Here is a 24406-nt window from a genome sequence, read left to right as displayed (position 1 = left end):
CATGTCTTGCCATGCTTTCCACCAGTCTTTCACACTGCTTTTGGGCGACCTTATGAGACTCCTGATACAATAATGTAAGCAGTTCTTCTTTGTTTGGTGGCTTGTGACTATCCATCATCCTCTTGATTACATTCCAGAGGTTTTTAATGGGGTTCAGGTCTGGAGATTGGGCTGCCCATGACAGGGATTTGATGTGGTAGTCTCTTAATTTTTTCCAGAACTGTATATTTACATAGAAAATTGGTGACACGTTCAATACCTATTTCACCCCCTGAATAACTTTACGTATATACACATGTAGTCAAAATTGTTGATACCCCTCATTTAATTACAGAAAAACCCACAATTGTCACAGAAATAACTTGAATCTGACAAAAGTAATAATCAAAGAACTATGAAAATAAACAAATGAAAGTCAAACATTGCTTTTCAACCATGCTTCCACAGCATTTAAAAAAATAAATAAATAAATAAAACTCATGAAATTGGCCTGGACAGAAATGATGGTACCCTTAACTCAATATTTTGTTGCACAAACGTTTGAGGCAATCACTGCAATCAATTGATTCCTGTAACTGTCAATGAGACTTCTGCACCTCTCGACAGGTATCTTGGCCACTCCTCAAGAGCAAACTGCTCCAGTTGTCTCGTATTTGAAGGTTGCCTTTTCCAGACGCCATGTTTCAGCTCTTTCCAAAGATATTCAATAGGATTTAGGTCAGGGCTCATAGAAGGCCACTTCAGAATAGTCCAATGTTTTCCTCTTAGCCATTTTGGGGTGTTATTAGCTGTGTGTTTTGGGTCATTATCCTGTTGCATGACCTATGACTGAGACCAAGTTTTCTGACACTGGGCAGCACATTTCTCTCTAGAATCCCTTGATAGTCTTGATATTTCATTGTACCCTTCACAGATTCTAGACACCCTGTGCCAGATGCAGCAAAGCAGCCCCAGAACATATCAGAGCCTCCTCCATGTTTCACAGTAGGGACAGTGTTCTTTTCTTGATATGCTTCATTTTTTCGTCTGTGAACATAGAGCTGATATGCCTTGCCAAAAAGTTTCATTTTTGTCTCATCTGTCCATAGGACATTCTCCCAGAAGCTTTGTGGCTTGTCAACATGTAGTTTGGCAAATTCCAGTGTGGGTTTTTTATGATTTTGGCTCATACAACGACGGATGGTGCGATCTGACACTGATGTTCCTTGAGCTTGAAGTTCACTTTTAATCTGTTTAGAAGTTTGGGCCCTTCTGTTACCATTCGTATTATTCGTCTCTTTGATTTGTCATCAATTTTCCTCCTGCGGCCACGTCCAGGGAGGTTGGCTACAGTCCCATGGATCTTACATTTCTGAATAATATGTGCAACTGTAGTCACAGGAACATCAAGCTGCTTGGCGATGGTCTTATAACTTTTACCTTTAACATGTTTTTCTATAATTTTCTTTCTAATCTCCTGAGACAGCTCTTTCCTTCGCTTCCTCTGGTCCATGTTGAGTGTGATACACACCATGTCACCAAACAGCACAGTGAATATCTGTAGCCCTATATAACGGCCACTCACTGATTCCAGGATTGTAGACACCTGTGATACTAGTTAGTGGACACACCGTGATTTAACATGTCCCTTTTGTCACATTATTTTCAGGGAAACCATCATTTCTGTCCAGGCCGATTTCATGAGTTTTATTTAAAAAAAAAAATCTGTGGAAGCATGGTTGAAAAGCACTGTCTGACTTTCATTTGTTCATTTTCATAGATCTTTTATTTATTATTACTTTTGTCAGATTCAAGTTATTTCTGTGATCATTGTGGGTTTTTCTGTCATTAGACGAGGGGTACCAACAATTTTGACCACGTGTGTAGGATTGCTGCAGTGAGGCAAGGACTCTTAATAAATCTTTCACTAAATGTTTATAGACATTTTTTCGTTTTTCCAGTTTGCTGGCACAAAATGTTGCGGATGAAGAACATATTGCTGATAGCTTTTATGCTAGTATTACACTTTTTTTTGCTTACCATTGTGGTTGTATTATTTTTTTTTTTCATAGGAAAATGGATGAATCAGTTTGATCCAAAGCTTACAAAGAAAGAGAATTTCAAAACGACATCCTCAGGTTCTGTTCGGGTCCCCATGATGAATAATCACAAATATCCTCTACAAAGTCTTCGAGATGCACATCTGCAGGCTCAGGTATGTAATACTCTATCACCATTATGTGCAGGAATAACATTTTATCCTAAATGGCTTGAACTTGAGCCGAGTGTGAAGCTCTGTCTGATGGCACGAGTGATACCTGGAAACTGAGAACCCGTCTCTATTCTGGTGTACTAACTTTGGCAGTGCTGTTTTCTGTCACTTTGAAACCCGCAATGTTGGCTTTTAACTCAGCCAACAAACAAGGGGTTTCTAGATGTTCCCTATACGTCCAGGGTATATAGTTGACCTCTACCACCTTTTAGAGTCCCTGCCTCTTGGTATGGAACTTGCTCTTCCCTGTGGGCACTAACACAAGTACCTGATCCCTAGGTTTAAATTGTCTCACTCAACCGTCCGATTATATCCCCTGGATTGCGCCTCTTGTACGTTGAGGAGGTGCTCTTTTATCTGGCTTCTCCCTTTGGTCCCTCAACACAAAAGAACATTATGCCCAGCCAGATGCAGAAATCTATTATCGTCTCATGGGGTACACCGTTCAACACACTAACATTTTACAGAATACCTTGCACCATTAAGTCGCTACTCTGGGCAGTCCCAAAGTTGTCTTGGACTTCTACAGGTCAGTGATATTGGCTTCAAGGGATGCTTCCTCATCCTCCGCTCTAGGCAGTACAGTGAATTGAAATTCACCAGATACATTATGTGACCTTGTTAAGAAAGCCGACTCCTTGCAGCACACCGGACTACTGGGTGCTACAGCTTTAACCCATAAGTCCAAGAATGAAAGAAAATCTCGCCTGACAACAATGGCATGAGATAAGTCTTAGACATTTCCTACTTGGTGGGACACAGAACCGCATTCTATGCGTATATCCAGCTGGACCATGGGATAATTCTTGGTGTCTGCATAGATACACTCCATCCCCAACCTCTTCTCTGGGACTAGCACATGATTGTGGCAGTTAATAGGGTAACCAAACTCCTTGACTCCAGGTTTCCATTCACAGTTACACCGTTCAACGTCACGTGGAACAGCTGAGGTCCCTCACCAGGGTGAAGTATGGTACCGCATGCGAGATGTGCTAACAATGAGAAGCATCAGCCTACGGAGTAGTACATTGGTTCTTGGACTTTGGCATGGTTTACTAATATAACATGTTTGATATGTCAATGCATTTCATTGCAGAACCATAGAAATGATACTTGTCTATTACATTATATTGGTAAAAAGATATACTTCCCTTGACCATTTTATCTAGGTCGCCAGATTACCATTATCTGACAACTACAGCCTCATCATCTTTTTGCCTCTATCACAAGGAAAAGAAGGATTAAAAAATGTTGAAAGTCAACTTACAGAAGAAATTTTGAATTTGCTGATTACACAGCTAGAGGAAAAATCTCCGCGTGCCACAACCATATCTATTCCAAAGCTGAAACTTGACTCAGAATTTCGCTTAACAGAAACATTAAGTTTACTTGGTGAGTGATAACAAAGTTTACATCTACAGGAGATTTTCTCACCTCCCATTCTGTATCCAGAAACATTAATATAGCGTCTTCCCTGCATTTGTGAGGTCAGACCCTGATGTCCGGGGGGAGATCGGTCTCACAATCTCTGTTCTAGTTCATCCCAAAGGTGTTTGATAGGGTTGGGGTCCAGGCTCTGTGAGGCTGCTCATGTTCTTCCCTCCAAACTACCCCAACCATGTCTGTATGGAGCTGGTCCACTGGGCACAGTCATGGGACACAGAAAAGCGTCTTCCCCAAACTGTTCCCACTAAGCTGGAGGCTACAATTGTCCACAATGTCTTGTGCTGATTCATTAAGGTTTCTCTTCTCTGGAACTAAGTGGTTGAGGCCGAAGTCTGAAAAATAGGCCCATAGCATTATCCTCCTCCACCAAACTGTACAGTGGGCACAATGTGGTCAGGCAGGTAACATTCTCATGGCATTCACCAAACCCAGACTCATCCATCAGATGCCGGATAGAGATGCAAGATTCTATTTAGAGAATCAGGAGTGCAGTACCAAATAAAATGGGCTATGGGGTCTGTGAAAGTGTAGGTGTTGCACCTTTTTTTGTCATGCATGTGTCTAAAAGTGCACTTACATTCAATGATTAACAAAGAAATGTTCATAGAATTGCTTGTTTTGGGATAAATAGGGATGAGCGGACCCGTGGAATTTCAAGTTCTTGTATTCGACCGAACTTTATGTCAAAATTTTGGCAGGGGTACCAGAACTTTACTTGAACATGAACCCGAACCCCCATTTGGTACAAATCCTGAACCTTAAAGTTCGGGTCCGCTCATCTCTAGTTATAATCCTAGGCTGGTGATCACTGATGAAAGAGCAAAACCCTCATTAGTCAGGTGAAATTATTTCTAAGCTTGCTTAAAATCATCATTCTCGGCAGCGCAAATGGACTTGAGCTGCAGAGAACAACAGCAGCCTATGCACACTGAATGATCTATTACTGATTGATCAGTGTGCATTGTTCAGCGCTGGCTGCCTGTGTAAACAGGCTTTTAAATTGTAAATTTAAAACTCATCAGGAGGGCGTTAAACTAGAAGAAGAGGGGACGGGAAGAAAAACATTAGACTCGAACAAAGACGACCCAGGAAAACATACTCAGAAGGGAGGTAAGAACATTTCTAAAACAATCCACAGTGAGGAGATTGGAACAAAACAAAATCCTCTAAACTGCATGCTCGCAAACGCCAGAAGCCTGACAAACAAGATGGAAGAACTAGAAGCAGAAATATCTACAGGTAACTTTGACATAGTGGGAATAACCGAGACATGGTTAGATGAAAGCTATGACTGGGCAGTTAACTTACAGGGTTACAGTCTGTTTAGAAAGGATCGTAAAAATCGGAGAGGAGGAGGGGTTTGTCTCTATGTAAAGTCTTGTCTAAAGTCCACTTTAAGGGAGGATATTAGCGAAGGGAATGAGGATGTCGAGTCCATATGGGTTGAAATTCATGGAGGGAAAAATGGTAACAAAATTCTCATTGGGGTCTGTTACAAACCCCCAAATATAACAGAAAGCATGGAAAGTCTACTTCTAAAGCAGATAGATGAAGCTGCAACCCATAATGAGGTCCTGGTTATGGGGGACTTTAACTACCCGGATATTAACTGGGAAACAGAAACCTGTGAAACCCATAAAGGCAACAGGTTTCTGCTAATAACCAAGAACAATTATCTTTCACAATTGGTGCAGAATCCAACCAGAGGAGCAGCACTTTTAGACCTAATACTATCTAATAGACCTGACAGAATAACAAATCTGCAGGTGGTTGGGCATTTAGGAAATAGCGACCACAATATTGTACAGTTTCACCTGTCTTTCACTAGGGGGACTTGTTAGGGAGTCACAAAAACATTGAACTTTAGGAAGGCAAAGTTTGACCAGCTTAGAGATGCCCTTAATCTGGTAGACTGGGACAATATCCTCAGAAATGAGAATACAGATAATAAATGGGAAATGTTTAAGAACATCCTAAATAGGCAGTGTAAGCGGTTTATACCTTGTGGGAATAAAAGGACTAGAAATAGGAAAAACCCAATGTGGCTAAACAAAGAAGTAAGACAGGCAATTAACAGTAAAAAGAAAGCATTTGCACTACTAAAGCAGGATGGCACCATTGAAGCTCTAAAAAACTATAGGGAGAAAAATACTTTATCTAAAAAACTAATTAAAGCTGCCAAAAAGGAAACAGAGAAGCACATTGCTAAGGAGAGTAAAACTAATCCCAAACTGTTCTTCAACTATATCAATAGTAAAAGAATAAAAACTGAAAATGTAGGCCCCTTAAAAAATAGTGAGGAAAGAATGGTTGTAGATGACGAGGAAAAAGCTAACATATTAAACACCTTCTTCTCCACGGTATTCACGGTGGAAAATGAAATGCTAGGTGAAATCCCAAGAAACAATGAAAACCCTATATTAAGGGTCACCAATCTAACCCAAGAAGAGGTGCGAAACCGGCTAAATAAGATTAAAATAGATAAATCTCCGGGTCCGGATGGCATACACCCACGAGTACTAAGAGAACTAAGTAATGTAATAGATAAACCATTATTTCTTATTTTTAGTGACTCTATAGCGACAGGGTCTGTTCCGCAGGACTGGCGCATAGCAAATGTGGTGCCAATATTCAAAAAGGGCTCTAAAAGTGAACCTGGAAATTATAGGCCAGTAAGTCTAACCTCTATTGTTGGTAAAATATTTGAAGGGTTTCTGAGGGATGTTATTCTGGATTATCTCAATGAGAATAACTGTTTAACTCCATATCAGCATGGGTTTATGAGAAATCGCTCCTGTCAAACCAATCTAATCAGTTTTTATGAAGAGGTAAGCTATAGGCTGGACCACGGTGAGTCATTGGACGTGGTATATCTCGATTTTTCCAAAGCGTTTAATACCGTGCCGCACAAGAGGTTGGTACACAAAATGAGAATGCTGGGTCTGGGGGAAAATGTGTGTAAATGGGTTAGTAACTGGCTTAGTGATAGAAAGCAGAGGGTGGTTATAAATGGTATAGTCTCTAACTGGGTCGCTGTGACCAGTGGGGTACCGCAGGGGTCAGTATTGGGACCTGTTCTCTTCAACATATTCATTAATGATCTGGTAGAAGGTTTACACAGTAAAATATCGATATTTGCAGATGATACAAAACTATGTAAAGCAGTTAATACAAGAGAAGATAGTATTCTGCTACAGATGGATCTGGATAAGTTGGAAACTTGGGCTGAAAGGTGGCAGATGAGGTTTAACAATGATAAATGTAAGGTTATACACATGGGAAGAGGGAATCAATATCACCATTACACACTGAACGGGAAACCACTGGGTAAATCTGACAGGGAGAAGGACTTGGGGATCCTAGTTAATGATAAACTTACCTGGAGCAGCCAGTGCCAGGCAGCAGCTGCCAAGGCAAACAGGATCATGGGGTGCATTAAAAGAGGTCTGGATACACATGATGAGAGCATTATACTGCCTCTGTACAAATCCCTAGTTAGACCGCACATGGAGTACTGTGTCCAGTTTTGGGCACCGGTGCTCAGGAAGGATATAATGGAACTAGAGAGAGTACAAAGGAGGGCAACAAAATTAATAAAGGGGATGGGAGAACTACAATACCCAGATAGATTAGCGAAATTAGGATTATTTAGTCTAGAAAAAAGACGACTGAGGGGCGATCTAATAACCATGTATAAGTATATAAGGGGACAATACAAATATCTCGCTGAGGATCTGTTTATACCAAGGAAGGTGACGGGCACAAGGGGGCATTCTTTGCGTCTGGAGGAGAGAAGGTTTTTCCACCAACATAGAAGAGGATTCTTTACTGTTAGGGCAGTGAGAATCTGGAATTGCTTGCCTGAGGAGGTGGTGATGGCGAACTCAGTCGAGGGGTTCAAGAGAGGCCTGGATGTCTTCCTGGAGCAGAACAATATTGTATCATACAATTATTAGGTTCTGTAGAAGGACGTAGATCTGGGTATTTATTATGATGGAATATAGGCTGAACTGGATGGACAAATGTCTTTTTTCGGCCTTACTAACTATGTTACTATGTTACTATGATGGTCGTTTAGCGCTGAGGATCCACAGTTCCTTAATCAGGATGCTGCTGTAATCATTTAGTTTCTCCTCCTCTGAATCTGGACCTTGGGGGATGAGCCCCAGAATCTGTGTGTGGTTCATTCATATACAGTGGGTACGGTAAGTATTCAGACCCCTTTACATTTTTTATTCTTTGTTTCATTGCAGCCATTTGGGAAATTCAAAAAAGTTCTTTTTTTTCACATTAATGTACACTCTGCACCCCATCTTGACTGAAAAAAAACAGAAATGTAGAATTTTTTGCAAATGTAATAAAAAAGAAAAACTGAAAGATCACATGGTCATAAGTATTCAGGCCCTTTGCTCAGACACTCATATTTAAGTCACATGCTGTCCATTTCCTTGTGATCCTCCTTGAGCTGGTTCTACTCCTTCATTGGAGGCCAGCTGATAGGACTTGATTTGGAAAGGCGCACACCTGTCTATATTAGACCTCACAGCTCACAGTGCATGTCAGACCAAATGAGAATCATGAGGTCAAAGGAACTGGCCAAGGAGCTCAGAGACAGAATTGTGGCAAGGCACAGATCTGGCCAAGGTTACAACAGACTTTCTACAGTACTAAAGGTTCATAAGAGCCCAGTGGCCTCCATAATCCTTAAATGAAAGAATACATTTCTTTCATTTAAGGATTATGGAGGTCACTGGGCTCTTAGGAACTATTAGTACTGTGTGGTACTCGGTATCGGGTCTTCGTTCACAGGGGGATGTCACAGTGGTGACCTGGTCCGTGGCCCTGGGCGCCCATGTAAAAGGGAAAGGTCTTTAAAGGGAATAAAGTTTCTGTTTGTGAGGCCACCTGTGGTATTCGGTCAGGGTGACCAACGCTGCTTTAATCGGGTTCTCTGGGGTAATGTTATGGCAGCTAGATGGTATAACTTCCCACAGATCAAGTTTATCCCCAGGGCTCCCAGTGTGTAGATGGAAGACGGTGAATGGCGCAGTAAGGAACGAGGACACAGGTTTGCAGTCTCTTTACCTTGTTTACTGAAGTCTTCAGGCAGCCACAGTCCAGGGCACCAGATCACAGGACAGGCAGGGTTCGGCCGGCTTGGAGGCAAGTTAGGAGTCTCCTTACCGAGGTGGAAATCAAAGCCTTCCTCTAGCGCCATGGTGTTGTAGTCCCTTATTGCCTATGGCTTCACATAAGGTCCTCACAGATGTTCTCTCTCTCTGTCCCCCGTATAGGATAGGACACGACTTGTATGACTGGTGACTCGAGGCGGTTTATAGGGACTCTATCACGCCCCAACCTCTAAGGGTGTCACCGTGCCTCCTGGGTACTAAGGCAGACAGGGGACGTGGAGTTCAGCTGTCCTGCCCGTCTCTGATGTAAGTCGTGGAGAGCCTTACGATCCTCAGTGTTCTGGCTACCGGTCTCTGCGCCTCAGAAGGAGGCAGCCTGCTCGGGGCTGGTCTCCCCTGGTATCCTCTCTTGTGCTTTGCTCTCCTGCACATTCACTGCAATGTATTCGGCTTTCTGAATGTCTCTTTCTGGGAACTACAGCACTGCGGCTACACAGCTCTTCTGCCTCAGACTGATCCAGTCTGTTTCCTGGCAAGACTGACTAACTTTCCCTACAGACTACCATATATATGGGGAGTCACCTAGTAAATAGGATCAAAAGCTCCCCCTGGTGGCCTGGAGTGTGAATGTGTTGCATGCTTGTGGTTACCTGGTTACAGTTATCCCTTCTTGCCTCCAAGCGTAACATCACTCTCCCTATGAGGAAAGCAATGCTACTGTGACGACCAGAACCCTGGGGCGCCACAAGAAAGGTAAAGAATAACCCCAAGATCACTGTGGCTGAGCTCCAGAGATGCAGTAGGGAAATGGGAGAAAGTTCCACAAAGTCAACTATCACTGCCGCCCTCCACCAATCGGGCCTTTATGGCAGAGTGACCCGACGGAAGCCTCTCCTCAGTGCAATTTCAAAAAACTGACCGTCACATCCAAACATAGACTAAGTGTGAACAGGTGCTGAACCTAGAGTCACCAACTCGTATACAGTCAAGTAAATAGGGCAGCACACTGCAGCGCTGAAACATGCAAACATGAAACACGATAATTGAACTGCATTACTGCACTAGAAATATGAAAAATGAGAGCGTTTAGCGCATAAAAATGGCCAATTTTATGTGTACCTGGTAGCCATTTTACGGCATCTCTCTTATACCAGGTCCTACACTTTCCTTTCCTTGCTGAGAATAAACCTCTCCATCTGAATGGGTACATGTGAAACCTCTTCTTAGACTAAAATTCTATATTTTTTGAGTCTAAGAAGAGGTTTCACAGGTACCCATTCAGATGGAGACGTTTATTCTCAGCGAGGAAAGGAAAGTGTAGGACCTGGTATAAGAGAGATGCCCTAAAGTGGCTACCAGGCACACATAAAATTGGCCATTTTTATGCGCTAAACGCTCTCATGTTTTATATTTCTAGTGCAGTAATGCAGTTCAATTTTCGTGTTTCATGTTTGCATGTTTCAGCGCTGCAGTGTGCTGCCTTATTTACTTGTCTCCTCAGTGCAAGACATATGAAAGCCCGCATAGAGTTTGCTAAAAAAACACATGAAGGACTCCCAGACACTGAGAAATAAGATTCTCTGGTCTGAGACGTAGATAGACCTTTTTGGTGATAATTCTAAGCGGTATGTGCGGAGAAAACCAGGCACTGCTCATCACCTGCTCAATACAATCCCAACAGTGAAACATGGTGGTGGCAGCATCATGCTATGGGAGTGTTTTTCAGATGCAGGGACAGGACCACTGGTTGTCATTGAAGGAAACATGAATGCGGTCAAGTACAGAGATATCCTGGATGAAAAACTCTTCCAGAGTGCTCTGGACCTCAGACTTGGCCGAAGGTTCACCTTCCAACAAGACAATGACCCTAAGCACACAGCTAAAATAACAAAGAAGTGGCTTCAGAACAACTCTGTGACCATTTTTGACTGACCCAGGCAGAGCCCTGACCTAAACCCAATTGAGCATCTCTGGAGAGACCTGAAAATGGCGTCCACCAACGTTCACCATCCAACCTGACGGAACTGGAGAGGATCTGCAAGGAAGAATGGCCGAGGATCCCCAAATCCAAGTGTGAAAAACTTGTTGCATCATTCCCAAGAAGACTCATGGCTGTACTAGCTCCAAAGGTGCTTCTACTCAATACTGAGCAAAGGGTCTGAATACAAGTTATGACCATGTGATATTTCAGTTTTGTTTTTGTTTTTTTAATAAATTTGCAAAAATTACTACATTTCTGATTTTTTCATTCAAGATGGGGTGCAGAGTGTACATTAATGAGAGAAAAAAATGAACTTTTTTAAATTTACCAAATGGCTGCAATGAAACAAAGAGTGAAAAATTTAAAGGGGTCTGAAAACTTTCCGTACTCACTGTATAGTTAATTATTTCTATGCTTTTGTTGAAAAACTTTACCTAAATAAAAACTTGCAACCTTTACCATAGCAGACTTTAGCAGGTTGCATTGCTTTGTATAGGAGAATTTTCTCTTTCTAAATATCTAAATAATATTCTTCATCCTTACAGGAATACTGTACTGGTACATGGAGATACATCTCTATATATGAGTATATCTATATATACCAGTACACCTCTATCTAACTTTATATTAGAGATAAATAAAAAAAAAAACAGATTTTTTTAATAATGAAAACAATTCCAGATTTTTTTTTACACTTTTTAAAACAAATATATATATTTTTTTATGGTGAATGGTAAATGTTAAAAAAATGCTTTAATTGATTATTTTTTTTCTGCTTTAAATCCAAAAAAAAAACAAATAACAGAAATGTAACTCAAACATATGTGTTTTGAAAAATGTCACTTAAAAAATAACTTCAGCTAATTTCGGACAAAAACAAATCCTCACATAGTGAAGTTAGCCTAAAAATAATAACCTAACGGCTGTTATAACTTTGAAGGAATGAAAGAAAAAGAAAAAATCGTATGAACAAGTAAATGACAAAAATATCAGTATATATGTACAGTATGTGTATATTTTACATATGCTTGTACTACCTACAGTATGTGGTCATAATCTGCAATGCATAAATGCATGTATAATGTATAACCATTGATAAAGTCAAGACAGCAAAATATCTTTAGTATACGGGATAAGGTCTCCGCCTAGTGGTCAGTTCTAATCCTAGTCAGTACATAGCCTTTGGTAAAGGATATAACAGCTCCGCCTAGTGGCTAAAGAGTACAATTACAGCACACATGGATAGCCGTTATCCGCAATGAGCCCTTAAAAGCGAATTTAGCCATTAATAAATAGTATGTGTGCAAAAACCAGTGCACATTAGAGACCTATGACAATAAAAATAATTGGAGGACAAGGAGTTGCGAGTACAAGTGCAAAGTATTTTTAACATTTCTTGGAAAAGTTAAAAGATGTGCAAACGAAGGTAAATTACCAACCTCAATATTCCCATCAACTGTTATATTCAAGCCATATAAAGATAAAAAGGTAAGCGGTAAGGTGAGGTATCATTAATCACCTTAATCCATTAATTAAATAGCTTGCAAGTGAGGTAAGTAAGGTTAAACTTCCAGAGGGAGTATGTCTCTTACCTATTCAGTATGGGAGAGATCAGGCAGGATGGTAGACAAAGCCCCAACGCGCGTTTCGCATATACATTCTTATGCTTTATCTTACCTTGTACTGCCATTTGCACTTTATTATAGAATACTTTATATATGCACGTTTTTCACTTTAGACTACTTATTGTTATTATTTTTATTGACATAGTAGTGGCCGGAGCTGGAGCCGCCCCTCCCCCCAGCGGCGTAAGTGGAGGCGAACATGACCATGGGATGGAGGGAGGGGTTAGGGTTAATAGGGAGGAATAGTTGAAAGAGCGGGAGCTTATATAGTGGTGGGGGGGGGGGGGCAAGCAGTTCCCGCTCTCCAGGCATCGTGAGTACACCTTACCTGACAATGGCTGCGGTGGACCAGATCCTGGAGAGCCTGAGGGCTGCGGCTGTCTCGCACCCTCCCGACTGGCTACAGCAGCAAGTGGCGGGCATCCTGGGGAGCGGCGGTCAGGCTGCGGCGGCGGCGGCTTCCCCGCTGCCGGACCGACTCTCACCCGACTCTGCACCTCGGGCCCCCCATAGGCGTAGGAGCCCCTCCAGGCCGGGCGCCAGCGGGTCGCGGTGCTAGGGGGCCCCGGCCTGGGAGGAATCCATTGGCCACGAGGGGTCCATCTTCGGCTGCTAGGCCTCCACCTCGCAGCACTGTGGGGGCGGAGCCTGTGCAAGCTGGGCAACGTGGGAGGACTTGTGCGACGGGGGGCCGCAGCGGTGATGTCCCTGCCGCGCGGCCTGCCTCAGCGTCACCGATGGCTACTCAGAGCGGAGGTTTCGGTACGGGCGGCTTGGGGTCTCATGCCCTGGGGCCGGCCCCGAGTACTGCAGCAGGATACTCTCCTGCCCCGGGAGTGCAGGATGGGATGGCGTTTTCACCAGGACCGGTTGGTGGCTCCGCAACTTCGTCGGTGCAGTCATTTGGAGGGCGGCTGGCACCAGATCTGACACCCTCATCGGCTGGAGCATCACAGGGATCGCAACTGGAATCAAGCCAGGGGCCCAGCACGGCATCCCCCTATGATGGATCGTCTGCAGCGGGACAGAGTCGTCAGGATCCTGGTACTCCGGCTGGAGGGATCACAGCTCCTTCGCAGCCTGGTGAGTGTGCGTCTTTGTCTTCAATATCTGCTCAATTGTTATCCACGCCAGTGGTTCGGGGTCTGCAAGGCGATGGAGGGTCTGTTTTTGGGGCCGTGGGCCCGAGTGCAGGGGATACAGGGGGGGTAAGTGCGCTTTTGGAGAATGTGAGGGATTTATTGACAAGATTGGAGAGGGGTATGAATGATCAGAGGCATTTGGCAGCATGGATAGGTGCTGGCGGTGTGGGTATGGGAACGAGGGAGATAGCGGTTAGCCCTGTGGCTCCGGTTTCAGTTTCAGTGCAGACGGAGAAGGAGAAAGAATGCCGTATTCACTTGGATGATAGGGCGCATGGGGAGGTGTATGTCTGTTTTGAGGGCCCCTTGGGGGCGCACCTTAAAAAAGAGGTGAGAGAAAAAATTGTAAAAGATGAGTATGTGGAGATATTTTCGTTACTTCCCCTTGAAAAATTTAACCTGGATAAAGGGAAGAAAGAGGACAGTAAAAAGGAGGAGGAGGAGAAGCGCAGATGGCGTTTAATTCCTCAGACTTTTGTTAACTGGCTGCAAGCCTTTGCTATTTTGGCTAGTGTGATTGGGGAGAAGGCGCCAGAGAATTGTTCGGGCCTGTTCTGTTACATGGATTCTATTGGGGAAGCCCATAGAGTGTATGGGGGGCAGGCTTGGTTGAGGTATGACAAACAATTTTGTCAGCGTAAAGCGATTCGGCCGACATTGCGGTGGGACATATATAGGGCTATGGCTGCGCATGATGGCGCAGTATAAATTCGGGCATTCCTTTCAAGGGGGGGCCGGATCTTCCGGTCAAGGTAACCAGTCCACCAGTACAGGGGCGTCAAGCCAGTCCGGTCAGTCAGGGAGGCATAAGGCAGGTCTGTGTTGGCAGTACAACGACGGACAGTGTAAGTACGGGGTCAATTGCAAATTCAAGCATTTGTGCTCCCATTGCAATGGATCCACACACGGGGCAACAAAATGCTTTAAAAAAGGCAAGTCAAAGACAGGGGCAGGGAATTCCTATGCGGGTGACGCCGGTGAGGCTGGAAAGGATGGCCCCTTATCTAAGTAGATATCCTGAGAGGGAGGCGGCAGAGTTGTTATTCAGTGGTTTCCAGGTTGGTTTTGTTATCCCGGCTCCGTCGTTTGAGGTGCCTCGGGTCCTTATGAATTTACGTTCGGCTTTGGTTCATAAGGAGATTGTGTCGGAAAAATTGAGTAAGGAGGTGGCGCTCGGGCCAGTTTTCGTCATCGCCGTTTAAGGATTTGGTAGTCTCCCCGCTGGGTGTGGTCCCTAAGAAGGAGATGGGTAAGTTTCGGCTCATTCACCATCTTTCTTACCCGCGTGGACTATCAGTTAACGATGGTATCGCTCCTGAGCTTTGCTCGGTGGTGTATGCATCATTTGATGAAGCCATTGGGTGGGTGCATAAGTTTGGGAAGGGGGCCTGTTGGCAAAAACGGATATTGAGGCAGCATTCCGGTTACTGCCTGTTCATCCGGATAGCATAAGACTTCTTGGTTGTTTTTGGGAAGGGGGGTTTTTTGTGGATCGATGTTTGCCCATGGGTTGCTCGTTATCATGTGCATTGTTTGAAACTTTCAGTTCGTTTCTGGAATGGGCAATTAAGGACGTGTCAGATTGTGATTCGGTGATACACTATCTGGATGATTTCTTGTGTGTGGGCCCGGCTGGGTCTGATCGTTGCCATAGGCTTCTGAAGGCAGTGGAATGGGTGGCGGAGTGGTTTGGAGTACCGTTGGCTCCTGGTAAAACGGAAGGCCCGTGCACATGTTTTAGTTTTCTGGGCATTGTCATTGATACTGTGGAGTGGGAGTTTCGGCTGCCTGTTGAAAAGATTGAGGGGCTTCGCCAGGATTTGGTCAGAGCGCATCGGGTGAAAAAATTGTCATTGCGGGATCTGCAGTCATTGTTGGGAAAACTCAATTTTGCGTGCAGGGTGATGCCGATGGGGAGAGTTTTCTCCAGACGGCTGGCAAGTGCTACTGCGGGTGTTCGAGCCCCGCATCATTTTGTGCGGTTGTCAGCGGATTTAAAAGAGGATTTGGCGGTATGGAGCACCTTTTTGGAAACTTACAATTGTCGTTCATTGGTGATGGAGGAGGTTTTGGACAATGACTCGTTGGATTTGTTCACGGACGCGGCTGGCAGCAGTGGTTTCGGAGCGTACTTTCGAGGGCAGTGGTGTGCGGCACCTTGGCCGGCGGAATGGTTCTCGGAAGGGTTGGTGCGTAATGTTGCGTTATTGGAAATTTTTCCTATTTTGGTGGCAGTGCATTTGTGGAAGCAGGAATTCCGTAACAGGCGCATTCGTTTCAACTGTGATAATATGGGGGTGGTGTGTGCGGTTAATGGTCTCACTGCATCGTCACCTCCGGTGGTAAAAGTGTTGAGACAGCTGGTTCTTTGTTGTTTGGAGTTGAATTCTCAGGTTACGGCTACTCATGTGCCTGGGGTGTGTAATTCAATAGCTGATTCTCTTTCTTGTTTCCAGTTCGACCGTTTTCGGTCCTTGGCTCCAGAAGCGGAGAGCAGCGGTTTGGAATGCCCGGCGGAACTTTGGCTAGTGGTATCCGGGACGCAGAAGATCTGATAAGATCGTCGTTGGCTCCCAAGACGTGGGAGGCTTATCAGGCGGCTTGGTTGTTATGGGAAAGAGAGTTGTCTTTTCACCATGGTGAGGGTGATCCTGATGGACAGGTGGGGGTCTTGTTGTCATGGTTGAGCCGGGGGTTTTCTGAAGGTTGGTCCTGGTCTAAAGCGTCGTGTTTGTTAGCTGCTTTAGCTTTTGGTTTTAAGCTAAGAGGACAGCGGGATTTATCAAAAGTGTTCCTGGTAAAACAGGCAGTTAAGGGTTTTCGCAGACAGTATAATCGTTTGGATTCTCGGCGTCCAATTTCTTTCGTGATGTTGGAGCGGTTAGGCGAGGTGTTAGGTGAGTGTTGTGAGTCGGAATTTGAACACTGTTGGTTCAGACTGGCGTTTTCTTTGGCCTTTTTCGGCGCCACGAGAATTGGAGAGTTAGTGTCTCCCAATAAGAGAGTAGTGGGGGGCATTTTGGCACGCGACGTAATTTTGTATGACGGGCGTGTGGAATTTTGGTTACGTCGATCTAAGACGGATCAGGCGGGTCGAGGTAAAAAGATTGTGCTCGGCTCAGTTAGTGGTTCAAGAATGTGCCCAGTTGATTGTTTGAGAGTTTTTTGGGGACGGGGTTCGTCCAGGGCGGGTTCGTTGCTCTGCCACGGGGACGGTTCCTCGCTGTCGCGATATCAGTTTCATATGGTATTTAAAAGGGCGATTAGAGCCTTAGGTCTAGATGACTCTCGATTCTCTCCTCACTCGTTTCGGATTGGGGCAGCAACCGCTGCAGCGGAAGGGGGTCTGGATTCTGAGGTCATCAAGCGCATTGGTAGATGGAAGTCTAACAGATATCGCAGTTATGTTAGGAATTGATGGTAGGGTGTTGGGTGACATCAGGTTTGGTGTCTGGGTCGTTTTAGCGTTGGTTTAACTGCATGTGTTTGTATTTTTCAGATTCCCCCCCCCCCACTGCTTGTGTAGATTTTCGGCCATTCTTATGTCCATTGGGGAGCCCTGAGGGCTGACATGCGGTCGGAGGGTAGACAGCTGGGATTCGATCGCTCGGTGGTGGTGGTTCGATGGATCGGATTTAGGGGCTTGGTCTGGAACAAGGTGCTGAAGGAAATCCACAAGGCAGTTATTTTGGATAAGTCACCTGATATTTTGGTGTTGCATGTGGGGGGTAATGATTTGGGGGCAAGACCCTTCAGAGAGTTAATCAGGGATATTAAGCAAGATTTGCTTCGGGTATGGCTTTTATACCCGGGTGTGGCAGTGGTTTGGTCCGAGATAGTGCCGCGTAAGCATTGGCGGAACATGAGATCTTTGGACAAGCTTAACAAAGCTAGAATTAAAGTAAACAGAGCGGTACGGAATGGGGGAGTTGCCATGCGGCATTTTGAATTGGAAAAAAGGTGACGGGGCTTTTTGGTTGGCAGATGGTGTCCATCTGAATGCAGTCGGAATGGATTTCTGGGCACTGGGACTGCAAGAAGGTGTGGAGAAGGCCATAGCGTTTCGTTCTGGTGGGGTCTTGGGTCTTTGAGGTGTTCAAAGCCCCTCGTTGTGGTGGCTGGGGGGAGTCCTTGGAGTTGGTGGAAATTGGGTTGGGGGAGCCATGGGGTTCTTTGGTGCTCCCGAGCCAGTAGGGTAACGGCTGGGAGTAATTTTGGTTTGGATAAAGTCACGCTATGCTGTGTTGGTCACCAGATTCTTGGGAGCTCCAAGGACTCCTTCACAGTTTTAATGATTGGTGTTTTTTATATATTCAATGTTTGTTTTATGTTAAATAAATAAAAAGGCTGCTGTGGCCGATACTATTCCAAAGAATATGTTGTAAGTGTGTTATTGGTGGGCAATGGGGTTGGCAAACGGAGGTATGTACAAGTTAAGTAAGATGGGGTGTTTTCCCCGTTACCCCAATCGCTCGACATTACCAGGGTCAAGTAGTGGCCGGAGCTGGAGCCGCCCCTCCCCCCAGCGGCGTAAGTGGAGGCGAACATGACCATGGGATGGAGGGAGGGGTTAGGGTTAATAGGGAGGAATAGTTGAAAGAGCGGGAGCTTATATAGTGGTGGTGGGGGGGGTGGGGCCAAGCAGTTCCCGCTCTCCAGGCATCGTGAGTCCCGCCCGCCCTATTTGGTATGGTTAGTGGGGGTGGAATGTTATTTTATGGGGAATTTTGTACCGGGTAACAAGGGTCACTGTGGCTTTGGTGGCTGGGGGGAGTCCTTGGAGTTGGTGGAAATTGGGTTGGGGGAGCCATTGGCTGATGGCTCCTCTGTATTTAGAGGTCAATTGGTTTTGGATCTGGTGACTGGGGTGGGGGTTCCGGCAGGGGTGGTCGGTTCCCCTGGAATATTAGCGTGAACAGTTAACCCTATGGGGTTCTTTGGTGCTCCCGAGCCAGTAGGGTAACGGCTGGGAGTAATTTTGGTTTGGATAAAGTCACGCTATGCTGTGTTGGTCACCAGATTCTTGGGAGCTCCAAGGACTCCTTCACAGTTTTAATGATTGGTGTTTTTTATATATTCAATGTTTGTTTTATGTTAAATAAATAAAAAGGCTGCTGTGGCCGATACTATTCCAAAGAATATGTTGTAAGTGTGTTATTGGTGGGCAATGGGGTTGGCAAACGGAGGTATGTACAAGTTAAGTAAGATGGGGTGTTTTCCCCGTTACCCCAATCGCTCGACATTACCAGGGTCAAGGTCTCTGATACTAATGTGCACTGGTTTTTGCACACATGCTATTTATTAATGGCTAAACTTGGCTGCTAAAGGCTCATTACGGATAACTGCCTTCCTTGTGTGCCGTTATAGTACAATGTAGCCAATAAGCGGAGCTGTTATATCCTTTACCAAAGGCTATGTACTGACTACGATTATAACTGACTGTGACAAGCCCACAACAAGTATATATCATGATTGTCATGTATTTAATAAGGTATGCATATGATTAATTACCACTTTTGTTCACTCTACAGACCTACCCCCTTTGCTTCAGCTTTTTAGTTGTGTGTAATTTTTATTGCTATATTTAATATAGATTGATATTTTTGTTACTTAATTTTGGCAGTTTAAGCTTTGCTGGTGTTTTCCTTTTTGTCTGGTCCTCGCCACATCTTCAGATCGCGCCCGCTCACTATCTGAAGATGCAGCAAGGACCAGACGCGTGATGCAGAGGGGGCGGAGAAGTGAGTGATAGGGTGAGTATAAGGATTTTTTTTTTTTTTTTTACATACTACATTTATTATGTTCTGATGGCTGGATTAATTATTTATTAGTCTAATAATTATTTTACTAATTGTAAATTGTCTCTTCAGAGAGGAAGAGGACTAGAACTCTAGTGCCACATAACAATCCTAACAGTCAATGTCGACCCTTTAACGAGCCTTGTCACATGACTAATTGTAATAATTCTTTATTATACAAGGAGGAGATGGCATGATTACTGCATGCTAATATGTGATAGTAAATTGTAAGGGGGGAGTAATTCATTATTATACTAAAGTGGCAGAATGATGGCTGATTTTACAGAGGCATATATGATATAATGCATCCCATTCTCGTGTTTTCAGAAATTGCCACCTTCTCCCTCACTCCAAAATCCGGAGCGCTGCTGCCTCCCTCCATGCCGCGCACACTGGGAGCAACCTTTTAGCTGTCAATCACATGAATTCTTCTACTTATTTAGTCTCAGACGTTGCATCACACACATATATAATGGGTGAAATAAGTACTGAACACGTCACCAATTTTCTAAGTAAATATATATTTCTTAAAGGTGCTAGTATTGACATAAAATTCTCACCAGATGTCGATAACAATCCATCCAATCCACACAGGCAAAGAAACCAAACCATAGATGTCCATAAATTAAGTTTTGTGCAAATAATGAAAAAGTATTTAACACTCAGAAAAAGGTGCAAAAAGCCCTGGAAAATCATGACAGCAGCTAATATCAGTAATTAGAAAGCAATCCTGCCACTTAGTGAACAATAATATCAGCTAATGCAACTGATGACCTATAAAAAGGTGTCTCATTACCAAGGTGCCACAAAAGAAACATCTCAAAACCAGTGAGGTGTCGCAAGACCTTTGCAACCTTATTGCAGTAAAACATTCTGATGGCATTGGTTACAGAAGACTTTCTAAACTACTGAAGGTTCCAGTGAGCACTGTTGGGGCCATAATCTCGAAGTGGAAAGAACATCATTTCACCATAAACCAGCCGTGATCAGGTGATGCCCGCAAGATTTCAGGTAGAGTAGTGAACATAATTATCAGAACTGTTGTCCATGAGCCAAGGACCACATGTGGAGAGTTACAGAAAGGCCTGGAATCAGCGGGTACAATTGTTTCAAAGAAAACAATGAATAATGCACTCAACTTCCATGGCCTGTATGCACGCTCACCATGCAAGACTCCATTGCTGAACAAAAAGCATGTTCAAATGTGTTTAAAGTTTGCACAACAACATTTATACAAGCCTGTGAAATACTTGGAGAATATAGTCTTGTTAGCTGAGACCAAAATTTACCACTTTGGATGCCATAATACACACCATGTTTGGAGGCCAAAAGGCACTGTACATCACCACAAAAACTCGATACTAACAGTGAAGTTTGGAGGTGGGAACATCATGGCATGGTGGCTGTTTTCAGCATACAGCGCTGACAAACTTCATATCATTGAAGGAAGGATGAGTGGACAGATGTACATTCTTGATAAAAATCTACTGCCATCAATACAAGCAAGGAACCTCTCAATTGGTTTCAGAAAAAGAAAAAGCTGCTAGAATGGCTCAGCCGATCACCTGACCTTAATGCTATAGAAAATCTATGGAAGGAACGAAAGCTCAGAGTTCATAGCAGGAGCCTACGGAAGCTTCAGAATTTGAAGAATGTTTTTGTGGAAGAATGGACCAAAATGACACCTGAGCAATGCCTGCGACTAGTTTCTCCATACAGGAGGCGTCTTGAATTGGTCATCACCAACAAAGATTTTTGTGCGAAGAATTAAATACGTTTCAGAAAGCATGTTCAATATTTTTTCCCTGTGTCATTTCTCATTATTACGCATAACTTAATTTATAGTCATCTATGGTGATATCATTGCTGACATCGGGTGAGAATTTCATGTCAATAGTGTTAGGACTGGCGGAACGCACCAAGAAAGATGTAATAGATGCGTTCGCAGTCCGGGGTCCACCGTGCAGATGAAAACCTGCTGCTAGTAAATGGCAGCGTAATATGGCGGTGGAAGCGAACCCGGTAAAGCCACAGGTCCGTAATACCGCACTAAAGAGTGCAAGCAAGGAGTGAGCGAACACAACCCCAAGACTCAGGATTGAAGTCCGATTAGACCACTTGCTGACACAACACCGCAACTGGGTGTGTTAGGCAACTCTTATAATTAGAGCACCGAAGTGCGAACTGTGCCGTGCTGGCAGACACCACTAAGCACCCAGACGTGGGTCAGGAAGCGCACTACTGGCGCGTGGCGCCGCACTGGCGGACACAGCAATAGACGCTGATACGTGTGTGACACGTTGAGTGGTTAGTCGGGCGCTAGATAGCAGCCATACTCCATACGCGAACAGTCATACAATAGGGTAAGGGTATTTAATGAACGACTTGCACTCACAACAAACACACGTATACAATTGTACACTAGCGCATGGCCGTGCGGTCATGCGAAGCTTATATAGCTGTAGTACTTTCAGGACCTTCCAATAAAGGACCAATGGGCAGCTGCCACAGAAGTTAGCCCTTTCAGGACCTACCAGGAGGACCAATGGGAACCACTGCAGCATCCGAGCATGTGACCCTTGATCTCCAACGGGAGATCTCACCCTGGGCATGCTCAGAAGGGAAAAAGGAGGACTTAGTCCCAAAAGCGTCCGTTCGCTGCTGCCCAGCACTGGCTTTAATGGTAAAAGCTGGAGAAGCAACAGCAAGCCTAAGCACAGAGTGAGACTGAGCCAGACGCAAGGACAGACGTCTCCGCTGAGCAGGTTTACCTGCGGCAGGAGAAGAATGGGAGACCGCAGCAGAAGCGGCCCGAGATTCCCCCTGTGCAGAAGTGGGAATTCGACCCCTAACAAATAGCACCTTTAGAAATATAGTTACTTAGAAAATTGCCTTTCGATACTTATTTCATCCGATGCATGCTATTGTTTCAGTTTCTGGTTGTTTGGTGGTGTGGGCCATCTTATTTTGCTATGTTAGGCTCCTGACCGCAATGCAAAATATGTTAAAGGACCCCATATAACATGTCATGTTGTACTTTTTTACGTGACTGAAACCTTGGGACTTTCTAATACCACACATTAAATGATTTGTTTTTGCCTCACAGGTCTCTATGATCTTTTTGAAGCCCCAGAGTTCTGCGCCCTGACAGATAAGAGTGAGCTTGTAATCAGCGATGTCCGTCATCGTGCTGTTTTGGAAATCAAAGAAAGTGGCGTAAAAGCTGCAGCTGCTACTTCTATCAGTGTTGCTCGCACGATGCCGGTGTTCTCAGTGGAAAGACCTTTTTTGTATGTTCTGGTTAATGACAAAAACAAAATCCCCATTATTATTGGGCGCGTAACTGACCCCAGTAAGTGACTTTAAGCCAAATCATACATAGAGTAACCTGCAATGCCTCTTATTTAGAGATGAACGAATCGATTTGAGGCGAATCAAGTTCACTTCACATTTCACATTAAAAAAAAAAACGATTTTCAAGAATCCAAATTCTTTTGATTTGCTTTAAAAATGTCCACCATTTTGCTGGATTCTAAAGGGCAGAGAAAGGTTAAAAAAATATACATAATACATCTCACTCCCTATTCTCCGGTCTTCTCATTCCCGTCACTCTCTCCATTCCAGTCTTCTCTTCCATCCTCTTCAGCGCCTCTGACATCACTTAAGGCCTCGTCAAGTCTTTGGAGGCCAAAACAGAACATCGGACTGGAAGGAATGGCAGGTTGTCTAATTAGAAGATCAGAAAAAAAGCCAGGTGAAGGCTGAGGAGAGTATTTATTTGTTTAACCTATAATTATTATAGAGACCCCAGAGTATAACAAGGGACATTTAATTTACACCCAAAAAATTCAATGTAAATCGGATTTCCTATCCGAATTTGAGCAAATTTGCTGAATTCAAATTTTAGCAGATTCGTTCATCTCTAATTAAACTTCTTTAATACAACTCAACCGTAACCAGATCCTTTCCTATAAGCTTTAATTCAATTAATATATATTTATATAGGTACACAGCTCATAAAAACATAAGAATATGTCATATGCACAGCAATGCTTAAAGAATAAACGCTGAATAATCCTCTCGTGTTTGATTGTCCTGGCCAAAAAATCAGTAGTGGTCAATAAAGAATAGTTTATATCATATTTGTGCTGTGTGTTTACTGTGCCAAAAAAAATGTTGACACATGTGCCAACAGTGTCTATAGGGTTACATTAGGGCCGGTTTAAAGGGAACCTGTCACCCCGTTTTTTCAGATTGAGATAAAAATACTGTTAAATAGGGCCTGCGCTGTGCGTTACAATAGTGTATTTTGTGTACCCTGATTCCCCACCTATGCTGCGAAATACATTACCAAAGTCGCCGTTTTCGCCTGTCAATCAGGCTGGTCAGGTCGGGTGGGCGTGGTGACATCGCTGTTTCTTCCCCAGCTTTTCATTGGTGGCGTAGTGGTGTGCGCATGTCCAAGTGCCGAATCCACTGCGCACAGGTGAAGAAAAAGCATGCGATCTGCGCTATTACCCTTGTCATTGGTGGGGGCGGCCATCTTCCTGAGGCCGCGCGTGCGCAGATGGAGTGCTCTGCTGCACGGGGCTTCAGGAAAATGGCCGCGGGATGCCGCGTGTGCGCAGATGGAGATTGCGGCGGCCATTTTCCTGAAGTTGAGATGCAAACTCGGCTTTGGGAAAATGGCCGCCGCGATCTCCATCTGCGCACGCGCGGCATCCCGCGGCCATTTTCCTGAAGCCCCGTGCAGCAGAGCACTCCATCTGCGCACGCGCGGCCTCAGGAAGATGGCCGCCCCCACCGATGACAAGGGTAATAGCGCAGATCGCGCGCTTTTTCTTCACCTGCGCGCAGTGGATTCGGCACTTGGACATGCGCACACCACTACGCCACCAACGGAAAGCTGGGGAAGAAACAGCGATGTCACCACGCCCACCCGACCTGACCAGCCTGATTGACAGGCGAAAACGGCGACTTTGGTAATGTATTTCGCAGCATAGGTGGGGAATCAGGGTACACTACATACAC

The 24406-nt window shown here is 44.4% G+C and overlaps 1 protein-coding gene across 1 annotated transcript in view; it reads left to right on the top strand.

The window, feature by feature from the left end:
• The window catches only part of LOC138661654 (factor XIIa inhibitor-like), a 64424-nt gene extending 40907 nt beyond the window's left edge, over positions 1 to 23517 (top strand). Inside the window, exons 6-8 of the mRNA XM_069746494.1 lie at positions 2052 to 2194; positions 3421 to 3643; positions 22482 to 23517. Of these exons, the coding sequence (XP_069602595.1) occupies positions 2052 to 2194; positions 3421 to 3643; positions 22482 to 22735 (620 nt within the window). The 3' untranslated portion in view covers positions 22736 to 23517. The remainder of the gene's footprint in view (positions 1 to 2051; positions 2195 to 3420; positions 3644 to 22481) is intronic.
• Positions 23518 to 24406: the final 889 nt, after the last annotated feature.

Source organism: Ranitomeya imitator, chromosome 1 (assembly GCF_032444005.1).
Source record: "Ranitomeya imitator isolate aRanImi1 chromosome 1, aRanImi1.pri, whole genome shotgun sequence".
In the NCBI taxonomy this organism is placed as follows: Eukaryota; Metazoa; Chordata; class Amphibia; order Anura; family Dendrobatidae; genus Ranitomeya; species Ranitomeya imitator.
The sequence above is the reverse complement of the archived record's forward strand: the minus strand, read 5'-3'. Positions and strand labels throughout refer to the sequence as shown.